This window comes from Plectropomus leopardus, chromosome 1 (assembly GCF_026936395.1).
Source record: "Plectropomus leopardus strain MGB_pleo_1.0 chromosome 1, ASM2693639v1, whole genome shotgun sequence".
NCBI lineage: Eukaryota > Metazoa > Chordata > Actinopteri > Perciformes > Serranidae > Plectropomus > Plectropomus leopardus.
The window spans coordinates 3,011,164-3,022,277 of NC_142176.1; the positions used below are offsets into that span (position 1 = coordinate 3,011,164).

The 11,114-nt window shown below is 39.8% G+C and overlaps 2 protein-coding genes across 3 annotated transcripts; one reads left to right on the top strand and one right to left on the bottom strand.

Moving 5' to 3' along the window:
• Positions 1-376: 376 nt before the first annotated feature.
• Positions 377-5,298, top strand: LOC121944874 (uncharacterized). The gene is made up of 6 exons (XM_042488819.2): positions 377-481; positions 2,500-2,541; positions 2,629-3,012; positions 4,242-4,364; positions 4,476-4,566; positions 4,674-5,298. The coding sequence occupies exons 2-6, from the start codon at positions 2,502-2,504 to the stop codon at positions 5,029-5,031; spliced, it is 996 nt and encodes a 331-aa protein (XP_042344753.2). The 5' UTR covers positions 377-481; positions 2,500-2,501; the 3' UTR covers positions 5,032-5,298.
• A 1,132-nt stretch (positions 5,299-6,430) lies between these two features.
• On the bottom strand, positions 6,431-10,325 carry rasl12 (RAS-like, family 12). 2 transcript variants are annotated; one of them, XM_042488672.2, is made up of 6 exons: positions 10,174-10,325; positions 9,905-10,075; positions 9,499-9,555; positions 8,671-8,744; positions 7,863-8,053; positions 6,431-7,099 (listed from the first exon to the last, which is right to left on the bottom strand). In XM_042488672.2, the coding sequence occupies exons 2-6, from the start codon at positions 10,008-10,010 to the stop codon at positions 6,772-6,774; spliced, it is 756 nt and encodes a 251-aa protein (XP_042344606.2). In that variant the 5' UTR covers positions 10,011-10,075; positions 10,174-10,325; the 3' UTR covers positions 6,431-6,771. The 2 variants fall into 2 exon arrangements, with proteins under 2 accessions (XP_042344606.2, XP_087938330.1); XM_088082204.1 differs by having other exon boundaries at positions 6,431-7,095; positions 7,859-8,053; positions 9,905-10,305.
• Positions 10,326-11,114: the final 789 nt, after the last annotated feature.

The window sequence follows — 11,114 nt, forward strand, 5'->3', positions numbered from 1 at the left end:
GTTTCTGCTTTCTGAGTATGCAGGCGTTTGACCGATGAGTCACTTGTCCTCACAAACAGAAAAGACAAGGTTACTGTGAGGCTGTTTAAACAGTAACCAAGCAACCGGGTCAAGGACCTGAAATCTACCAGTCTGAACTTTGTTTTAAAGGCTCTGCAGTTTATTTGGGAAAGTGATTCTCTCTTAAATATCACGTTTAGATGGCACAACATGATACACGAAAAGTGAAATTCACAGAGGAGAGAAATCACAATCCAAAACGACTTTTCGGCTTTGCTTCCTCTCAGTCGCTGATGAGCACACAACATCATGTCCAGTGTAATCTCTGTGTTTATGATGGCGGGTAATCACGCTGAGAGCGGCGTAATGAAGTGATCTTTAGGCTCCTCCTCTTGAACTTTGGAAAGCTTTTTGGTTTTTTTCATCTATCAGTCACACATTCACTCCTTCTCATCTCAGCCACAGACAGAACATCACAGAAGTGAGTACACACACAACAAACAGTATACATCAGTATATGTAGTGTTGAATTTGTGGTTAAAAATAAAAATACACACATCAAGTAGTTTGCAGTTGTTAAATTATATCTATTTGGCATATTGTATGGAGACGTTTTTGTGGATTTTTTGTAAAGCTGAACTGTTACAGGAGATTTTCTGTGGACGATAAAGTCACAACCATTTAACTTGTGTGATTTGCAAACCAATGGCAAAATGTTTAAAATGAAACATTAAATTTTCTGCATTCTGGTTAAGTTTTATGTACCATTTTATAAAACAAAATGTCTATGTAAAGAAAAACACAATTCGGGGGATATGTGATGATTCAAAATGAAATACAGGGAGGATCTCTTGCATTTTATATTGCTGTCAAATATTTATTCTCAGCTTTTCTCATTTAGTGTTATCGCTGCTGAGTCAACACACACGTAGCAGAGTTTACTTTTCATCCTGCTTTATGTGTTTTATTTGGGGAAGTTTCTTCTTTAGATGTGCGTGTGGCACCTTTTCACATCAATGATGCATTTTTTCATTTTAATTCATGAATAAATCCGTGGACTTTAATTTGGGTTTCAGCAAAAATTCTGCTCATGTTCAAAACTTTTCACCGAGAAGTTGAGAATAAAGTCAGAAAGTTTTGATAAAAAAAAGTTAGATTACGAACATAAATGTAGAATTTAATGAGAAAAAAGTCATAATGTTTCAAGAAAAAACATCTACCTGCCCTACAGTCTGCTGAGCATGATTATTGCTCTGCTAATAAAGTCTTATCCGTGACAGACCGTCTGAAATGCACTGTCCCTTACTGCATCAATGCAAGATGAGACCAATTTGTTTGAAAAAGGATAATGCAAAGGAGTTTGCTAAAATTATTCTGTCCTCCCAAAATATTGGAAGGAGCATGTCTGTCCATTTGCAAACCTACAGTCCTAATAAGGCTATGTCAGGACTGTAAAACGTCAACACAAATACTGATATACTGAATAACCTGAAAAACGGTTTGATTCTACTGTGAAATATTATTCACAAAAAAATGTAGTTCTCTTCCTGTTTTTAAAGCATTTCAGAAAGAATTCACAAAAGTGATTGTATTTTAAGTAATCCCCTCGTACACACTTTTATAAGACAGTCATTTAAAAAAGACATATATTAATTTAGTTTTAATCTAAATTATTTGCTTTAATCAGGATATGTGGCAGCCATGTACTCAGATGTATCGTCATGAACTGCTACATTTCACAAATGTCTCTTTGAACTCTAGTACTGACCAAAAAATGATATAAAATAAAACGCCTTTATTTCATCACATTTCACCGGCGAAAACATTGTAGTTTCAGTATAAGACAGTGGTCAGACACACGTAGAGGCACATGAGCAGAATTCACAATCACAGAGTCCAACCGCCATTTGCAACAGCGTTTGTAAACTTACTAACAACTGGCGGTAAAAAACGTATATGGCAGTAAAAAACTATCGTCAAACAGCATTTTCTTTTTGTTATGATGGCAAAGCTGTTATCATAGTTGCCACACAAGAAAAATGATGTAATCTTAGTTACTTAAGTGTTAAAAGACAACTTTAGACATACATGTTCAGCCACAGATGCATTCAGAAAAATGTACACTGACGTGTGAAATAACACTCTCTGTTTTGGTCCATTTACCAAAATCACAGTTTTGACCTTATTAACTGAAGACATTTTTGAGCTTTTTAATCACTTATTTGAGAAATATAACTGACCAGATTGTAGAAAAGGCTCAAATCTTACGGTAAAACAGAGTTATAGAATAGTGTTTTATCTGCAGAAAAGAATGACCAAATGTCTAGGAGCAAAACTTACCATTGAAGATAGAAACACAAAATACATAAATAGCACCTGGTATTATACTCTTACCATCATGTCATGTCATGTAGAAATGACCCCACTTTCCTCATGTCACTGCTTTTAAATAAAAAGGTTAAAATTGCACTGATTGTAACAATTTTCCATCCTCTTTAGATATGTTTGATGCCTGGCTCTTATTGTTTCTCCCCTTACTGGGTAAGCTCATGAATCATTTATACACACTTAGGACCTTTATACACAACAACAATTAATCTAAACGTGTCGCTCTCACAATACCTGCAGGGGCAAACGCGTTCATGATCCACAACACCCACCGCAGCCTGTGTCTGGACGACTCAGCAGCTACAGGTGAAGTCCTGCTGAAGAACTGCAACCTGGACTCAGAGTCTCAGCAGTGGATCTGGATTGGTCAGGGCATGCTGATGTGCGTTGCATCGTCCAGATGTTTGTCAGCCCTGCAGCAAAAGCCTGTCCTGACTCGACCCTGCTTTGAGTCGGAGATGAATGCAACACATTTAATGTGGGACTGTGACAGTAGCAGACTGATCAACAAGAAGAGCTCAATGCTGCTGTCGGTAGATGGCCGGCGTCTCATTCTCACACACGACAGCAAACACTCAAAATGGAGGTCTCTGGATGAGGGCGACATCTGCCAGGAAAAACTCAGTAAGCCAGTCAGGAATGCAGGGACAGAAAGATTGTTTTCTGCACCATTTGGGAGATTAAAGCTGGCAGGCACTAAATTTGATTTTTTTTCCATGTTTGTATGAAAGATTTTCGAGATGCAGCCTAATCGCCAGAGAGAATGTTGGGGTTATTAGGTAGCAGATATGTGGAAACTTAATATTTAAAACAATGAGGTGGTTACTGTGGTTAGGTTTGGTTAGGAAAAGAGCATATATTGGCTTAAAATACCCAGTATGGAGGGCACAATCGTAACAGGAAATGCAGTGATGGTAAAAACAGTTGCTTTTAACGCCACTATCCTGGCAGGAAACGCTGCAGCATCTTGGTAAAAAAAAAAAAAAAATGAAAAAAAAAACCAACAACTGCATTTTATGCCAGAATCCCAGCAGGAAAATCAGTGGTGTCTTTTGTAAGGGACATTTGCTTTTTGTGTCATTGTCCTGGCAGGAAAAACAGCGTCCGGTTTTTGCCATTATCCCGTCAAGAAAAGCAACAATATCTTTGTAAAAACCAACTGCTTTTCATGTCGCTATCCTGCCAGGAAACAAAACAGCGTCTGTAAAAAAAAAAAAAAAAAAGATTGCATTTCATGCCACTATTCAGGCACGTAAAGCAGCCACATCTCTGCCATAAACAACCCCTTTTTCTGGCACAGTCTCGCTGACAAGTTGCTAAAAACACCCACATCTGGAGGCTAAAAAGCCGAAGAAAACACAGCAATGACTCAAAAAATCACAACTATTCTACATCGTTTTACATATACGCTGATAATATGTCAGTGGCGTGTTTATAGCTTGTTTTGATGCCCCCATGTGGCCAAACAATAATAAATACAGCTTTAACAGTCCTGATGGAAGTAGCAAAATTGTTGTCGACCCATATGCATGATTTGCATGAGTTTGAAAATATTTTTTGGATGAAAAAAAACCCAAAAGCACAAGACATGACTTGGCTCTTTATACTTAAGCTGAAACTAGGACAGTGACAACTGATTAAAGTAATCAATTTACCAATAAAAGTAACTTATTTACAGACTTTCGTGATATCTTAATATTATATTACTGTTTACAAAATATTAAACATCTCTGTAGATGGAAACTGTTGCATTTACACCAAATCAGTGAATGTTGGTTGAAGAAAAAAAGGTTTTCAAGGCATTTCTTACTTAGCGTAAGACTGATGATAATGGGTATTGGTTCTTCCTCAAGGATCCAGGAGGGCATCCAATGATGCAGAAGAGCTTGATCCTGCAGAGGAGCAGAAAAACAAGTTTGCGGCCATGACAGAGGAAGAAAAAGCATACCTGCGCTGGTTCTATCGCACAGAGGACCGTAAGTGCTGGTGCTCCTGAAACATTTGATCCGAATGAAAACGTGGGGTGTCAGACACTCGCTGTTGTTGTGATATTTATTGTAAATTGTGCTGTCCTCTTCCTTTTGCAGCAACCATATGGAAGTTTGTGATGCTGGGACTGGCTTTCGTCTGCCTTCTTGTTGGTTTTATGCTGCTGGGAATGGGAGCTATGGCCAACAAGTATGACCTTATATCATACAATGACAAGTTCATGGCAACACTTGAAGCAAAATGTAAAATATTTTAGAGGCTGTTGACTGACATATTTTAATGTCTTTTTCCTCCAGGAATAGAAAAAAGATTGCAAAATACAAGGCCGCAGCTGCTTTGGCTCAGAAGAACGAGGAGCTGCGGATCATTTCTGCGGTCAGAGATGACAGCAGCAGCACAGCGTCGCCGTCACTCGACAGGCCGATGCAGGAAAACAAAGTCTGCTCGCCCAACGGGGAGGTGAGCGGGCTCAAAGCAGGAGACATCGTGGTCACGTGGAAAGACGGCAACACCTCGTGCTTGTACTCAGATCATACAGCAGAGGAAGAGAAGCAGGAGGAGGAGAAAGAGGATGAAGATCAGCAGGAAAAACAGGAGGAGGTGTCGGCTGCAGAGCCGGAGGTTGATGATAGAGCTGCTGAAGAGGGGGTATGAGGCCTCGTACGAACTCGACGGTTCAAGGCTCTGCTCGTTGACAAACACGTTCGTGAATCACGGTCACTGAACTCACGTCACTGTTGTGCTTCATTGGACTTTTACAGCTCATATGTTTGCTTCAGCAAGATTCAAACCTTCACACAAACACCCAAAACATATCCCACATGTGTGTTTTCTCTGAAAGTCGAGAGAACAGGTGGAATTAAGAGTGGAGAAAAAAGTTGTAATATTCTGAAAATAAACTTGTAATTTAACCCTTTGAAACCTGAGTGAATTGGTTTGATTTCTTCTTCTTTTTTTTTAGTAAAGTTTTAAGCGACAAGTTGTCTTTTAGTTCCCAGAACGTTTGCCTTAAAGTTTGGGTAACATTCTCTATGAACTTAAAAAAAATGTTTCTGTTTTATTATTGTTAACATATCACATTACATTTTTGTTTAAAAAATGGTTTGTAATCTCAGGCCTCAATAACATGTTCATAACGTTGCTTTGAGAACGTTCTTCCTTTGTTCTCATGTAACATTGTGGGAACGTTTTATAAAAAGACCATCTTATGATCTGTCACCTCAACATCACCAAAACATCCTCACAATGTTGCAGTTAAAACATTATGTCTAAGTCAGCATTTAACCTTTAGGGACTTTATCTGAAATGATAAACACCCTGAAAACATTCTTTGAACATTAGATTAATCTTTTTTCTTTAAAATGTTAATGCAACTTAGCCAATGTTGTGGGAACGTTCCCTGCTAGATGAGATGGGGGAAAAGGGCAATAGCAAAGAAGTAGAATTTTGTTCCTCTGTGTCTCAGAGTTTTGTTCCTACAGACATATTAGTGATTATTTATCAAGTTTTAAAAATAACTGAACAGAAGAAAAACCATTACAGCAGCATCATACTTCGTTACAGATGGGTGGCAAATGAAAGGAAAAACTGTCTTAAAGGTTTTGTGGAACAGTATGTTTAACTCTCCCGGGGGGGATGAAAACAACATTTTCTCATTTGTTGTTTTGATGATGGAGGTGCAGAGCGTGTCGCTGCAAATGTTCCCACAGGTGTTCAGCTGCGTGGAGATGTGGCATACTGTGAAGGCTAAAACATGATTCATCTCACTTTCTATTGAGCTGTGAAGTCAGAGAAGCAATCTGAGTAAAGGTACAGTGCTCTTTGAGAAAAAGGTCCATCCTTTCAGTCACCTTGTCAGACACTTAGAATAATAATCTGAGGCTGTCAGCGGTGAAAACAAGTGCTTTTAGTAAATTGAAGGTGTGAGCATCCCTCAAGTGTTTGCACTGCAGCCTGGCTACTGCTCTCACTTATTACTGGACCTTTTAAAAAAATGTTTTTCCTATCAGTCACTTAGACACAAAAACGTGGGAAAATACGTTGAAAAATACCCTTTAGCTCTGGATTTTGAAGTTTATTTGATGTGCAGAGAGCCAGCAGCTCTTCAGAATGGCGGAAAATACTTTGCTTTCCCCCTTAGCGCTGAAGAAACTGACGTTGTGGGCGTTCCTATAAATACTGACTGTAGTGCAGTATGTAGATCTGTCAGCAAAAATCTAAGATAAAACCTATTTTCTTCAAAAACAAAGCTGAAATTCAAACCCAGGTTCAGGTACCTGTCTGTACACTGTGCAGCTGTTCATGTTATTTTGTCCACCCCCTGTATAGCTCACAGTGCAGTGCCATCTCAGTCTTTCAGAGAGTCAGCGGAGATGCTGGAGGGCGACCAGGGTGTCAGAATATCTTGAAGCCTTTGAGCAGGGTGAGTGTGGCGGCCCTCCGTTTGCTCTGCGCTCTGGACGTCTTCACGGTGACCAGCTTGGCGGTGGCGGGGGCCGGCAGCTCCTTGTAGCAGGGCGTGGCAAAGGAGGGGAGCAACGCTTTGTCCTCCCTGATGTAGATGGCCGGGACGAGACGGCTGCGCTGGCCCCCGTGCCTCGCCCTCCTCACCGCCTCGTAGAAGACGCGCTGCACGGAGAGGAAGTCCAGGCAGGCGGACACCTCGAAGAACAGACAGCCGAAACGAGACGCCAGCAGCTCGCCTTCACACTTACTCACCTGTCTGAAAGAGAAAACATCATTTAGTAAAACCTTCTACCCCGATACATCAATGAAGTCTGTCCTCAGCCTTCAGTAACACATTTTTACTACTTGAGTTTCCATTAAAGATTTTCGCAAAACTTAAGCGATATTTTCAAAATGTTGATAAAATACAATAGCGAGATGACTGCGTTTCCACTGAGTGATGTTATGGCAATGGATGTTCAAAACATCAACAGCTTTATTTGTATTGCAGCCACCGCACTAGATATCATTATTTCCAATCCAAGGCCACGTAGGCGTGTTATGGCGCCATGATGGAAAAATGAGCCCCTTATATGTGGGAGAGGCCACGTATGAGGGATTTCTGGGAGCTGATAGTCCACGATTTCACAGAGGAATTGTGGATTCAAAACTTCCAGATGATTCGCTCAACTTTTGAAGAATTATGTGATGCAATAACAGCTCCTGTAGCTCCTGCTGCATCATGAGGGAGCCAGTTCCTACTGACAAGCACAAAGACATAGCATCATGTGACCTAGAAAAACAAAAAAAGTGTATCCAAAAAGCTTTTTCTTTTTTGAAATACTACCCCATGCAAGGGTAAAAACTTTATTGCAGTAAATGGGAGTTTTTCAAAACTGACATATTTCCATTCTGCGTATTTTATATCCGCAGTTTTAATTTGCACAGTTTGAGGGTTAATGGGTTAACCTGCCCGAACTCTGAAGGACGGTACACATGCTAATTTCATTGGACGCACACAGACACACACAGATACCGGCCTGTATCTGTCCATGTCCAGCTTGTTCCCCAGCAGGATGATGGGAGTTTGAGGCCTGAAGGTTTTGTTGTGCAGAGCGAGAGTCTGCAGGTACAGCTGGCAGCCTTTGAAGCTCTCCATGTTGTCGATGCTGTAGACGACCAGGAAGGCGCTGGCCCACGACAGATAGCGCTCACTGTTCACTGGACCGTCCTTTACACACACAGAAAACACAAACACACTTTTAACATTCATGTTCTCATTAAAGAGACACTGCTCTGTCATTAACATGACTAACAGGGGCCATGAAGGACCGTCACACTGTAACACTGTAAATCACTTCACACTGAGGCCATATATCAGCCTGAATCTGCCATTTTATTTCTCTCTTTATGTCTTGTTTGTCATTTGACGTGATTAGGAGTCCATTTTTCTGTTCTTTATGGAAATAATAAAAACTTGTGGTTCTATGCCTCCGCAAACATCTCAAGTTACAATTTACATCCATGTCTGTCCAGACTCATATGCAGCCATGACAGTAGACAATGTTTCAAATATGGATGTTACTGCAAAGAAGCTACAAATTTCACATGCAAATTTTGCTGGAGATATCGTGAAGGTGTTTGTGAGATACGGGGTTCATGAGACTGGCACGGAGGGACGGACAACCCAAAAATAATAATAAAAATAATGGCTATCACTTGTGCAGAGACATAAAAACAATAAAACAATAATGGTCTCCACAAATAGTATTTCCTTGTTAATTAGCAGTAGAGTATTTCTACCAGGACACGCATACAGAGTCAACACAACAGTGTGTTCACACACACCTGATCACAGGTGTCCATCACTCTCACTGTGACCGGCTGCTGGTCCACCTTCTCCTCTGATGAGTAGATGTCCTCTGCAGCAGCCAACAACACAGAAGAGACTGTTACATAATCACAGATACATCCTCATGTGTTCAACAGTGGTGGGAGAATTCCTCAGACCATGAAAAAATACTCCATTACAAGTACAAGTACAGCATCCAAAATCCTACCTGAGTGAAAGTACAAAAGTATTCTCAGCAAAGTACCAGCAGTAAGTTAAGAGATGACTTTTGGCAACAGGAGTTTACCATGTATTGTTTGGATTTTTTACTTTTATTATTACGGTAAAAAGTATGTTTCCACTAACATTTGCTCTGAGATATAAAGTAACAGAAAGTACCTTGACATTGTACTTCAACATATTACTTGTGTAAATGTACTCAGTTACTTCCCACCACCAATTATTCTTAGTTACCGCTTGAAACCAAAGCAAAAGGAAGGAAAGTAAAAAGGAAAGTAAAAGAAAAAACAAGCAAGTAAATGTCCTGAAAAAATGTAAAAAAAAAAAAAAAAAAAAAAGGGAATGCCGTTGTCCCTCATTGTTTTCCTTTTCCATTGATGCTTGTCCCAAGCTTTTAAAAAAACATGTTTCTAAAGCTACTGATTTCTTGTAATATGCCGAACATTTCTAACCAAGTTGCTCATTGCCTTTTTCTCGTGTCTTTGAATGAAATTGCACCAGTTTGCTCAGAGTTCAAAGGTTAAATAGCTTGAAAAAGGTGTCTGAAAGCAGCAGAAGAAAAGTGATGTTGCTCCAGTTTTCATAGGGTTAAAATAAAAACTCACCTAGATGAGGGTCATATTCACTGATGAAGCGCTTTGTGAGGAATTTGACCGTCAGTGCTGTAAAACAAAGAGACAAAAAATCTCAGTCCGACTGAGGGTCTCACTGTGGAGTCTCAGGGGACCGGGGTCAATGAGGGCCCTGAGAAAACCATCGCTGCATAAACATTCGCATTTTAAAATATACATATATTTAGCTGGATGGCTTTCATTCCAAATAAAAATCATGTAGATTCAGGGCTTTATGTAACTGACTGTTTGGCAAAAAACCTCCAAAACACATCTGAATAATATGAGGTGAAATATGAGAAGTCAGAAATCTTGTAAAGGCAGAATATAAAAATATACTCCCTCCTCCTGCAGCCCGCTGTCTTATTTGTATATAAATATTAAGTTAAAAACGATGGACCTGATTTCCCAGAGCCCATGACGCCGAGCAGCACCAGGTTACACTCGGCTGGACTTCTGTCAGGAGCCGCGGTGGAGTTACATGTCTTCACTTTCCCAAACATCATGATGATGTCGCCACACGCTGATTCACATTCGGATTCCCAGCACACTCTGCTCCCGTCTCACAAAGCTGAAGGGGATAAAAACACATTTCCAGGCGGTGAAAAATACGAGTTGTTGTTTCTTTTTCTTTAAGATGAGCATCAAAAAAACGTAAAAGTCCCCCACAGATCCAACTGGACTCCTAACTTTGACATCCAGATGCTGTCCTGAGATCAGAGTGAGAGTCTTCTGCTCCTGTGAGAGGAAAAAAACAGTCTCGTGTGCAACTGATGCACTGACCTCTCCATTTTAGGAAAAAGACTTCAAACCGAGCCTATAAAACCTGAAGAGTAGTTACTGGAGCAGCAGCCAGTTCACTAAGCTGGAACTGGGATTGCTGGAACTCTTACAGGCATTCAGACAGCTGCAGATTTTGTTTGTTTTGCTTTGTTTTTGTTTGTATATATATATATATATATATATATATATATGTATATATATATATATATACACACACACACACAGATCTGCAGGGGCGGTTGAAGCTTTTCTGAGGCCTGGGAAATATTGTCCCCCCGAACTGTCCCCTCTAAACATACAATATGTAACTTTAACCCTTTGAAACCTGAGCATATTGGCTTGATTTCTTTTAAAAGCATGCGAAGTGCTACCACAGCGTCACTTTTCTCAGAGAATCTGTGCATTGTCAGTTTACACGGCAACAGAAAGGGCTGGTTTTCAAAGATTACACTAAACACTACCAAAACACTGTTGTGGCCAAACCAGAACAAAAGTTTAAGGTTTCATTCAAGAACCATTGTATCGTAAATGGCCCCTAAATCACATGGTCTATTTGTGTTTTTAGAGGAGGAGACCTTTGTAGATAATTTTTCTCCTGGTAAAAACCTTTGAAGCATTATGTTATTATTGTTATTATTATTATTATTATTATTATTATTGTTGTTGTTGTTGTTGTTGTTGTTGTTGTTGTTGTTGTTGTTGTTGTTGTTGCTCAGAGGGTTAAACAGATTTTTTTTTTATGTTAGACAATACTGATATGGATTATGGCATTCACTTTTATTTGTTTTTTTTATTTCTGTCTGATGATTTAAGGCCCACTGGTGACC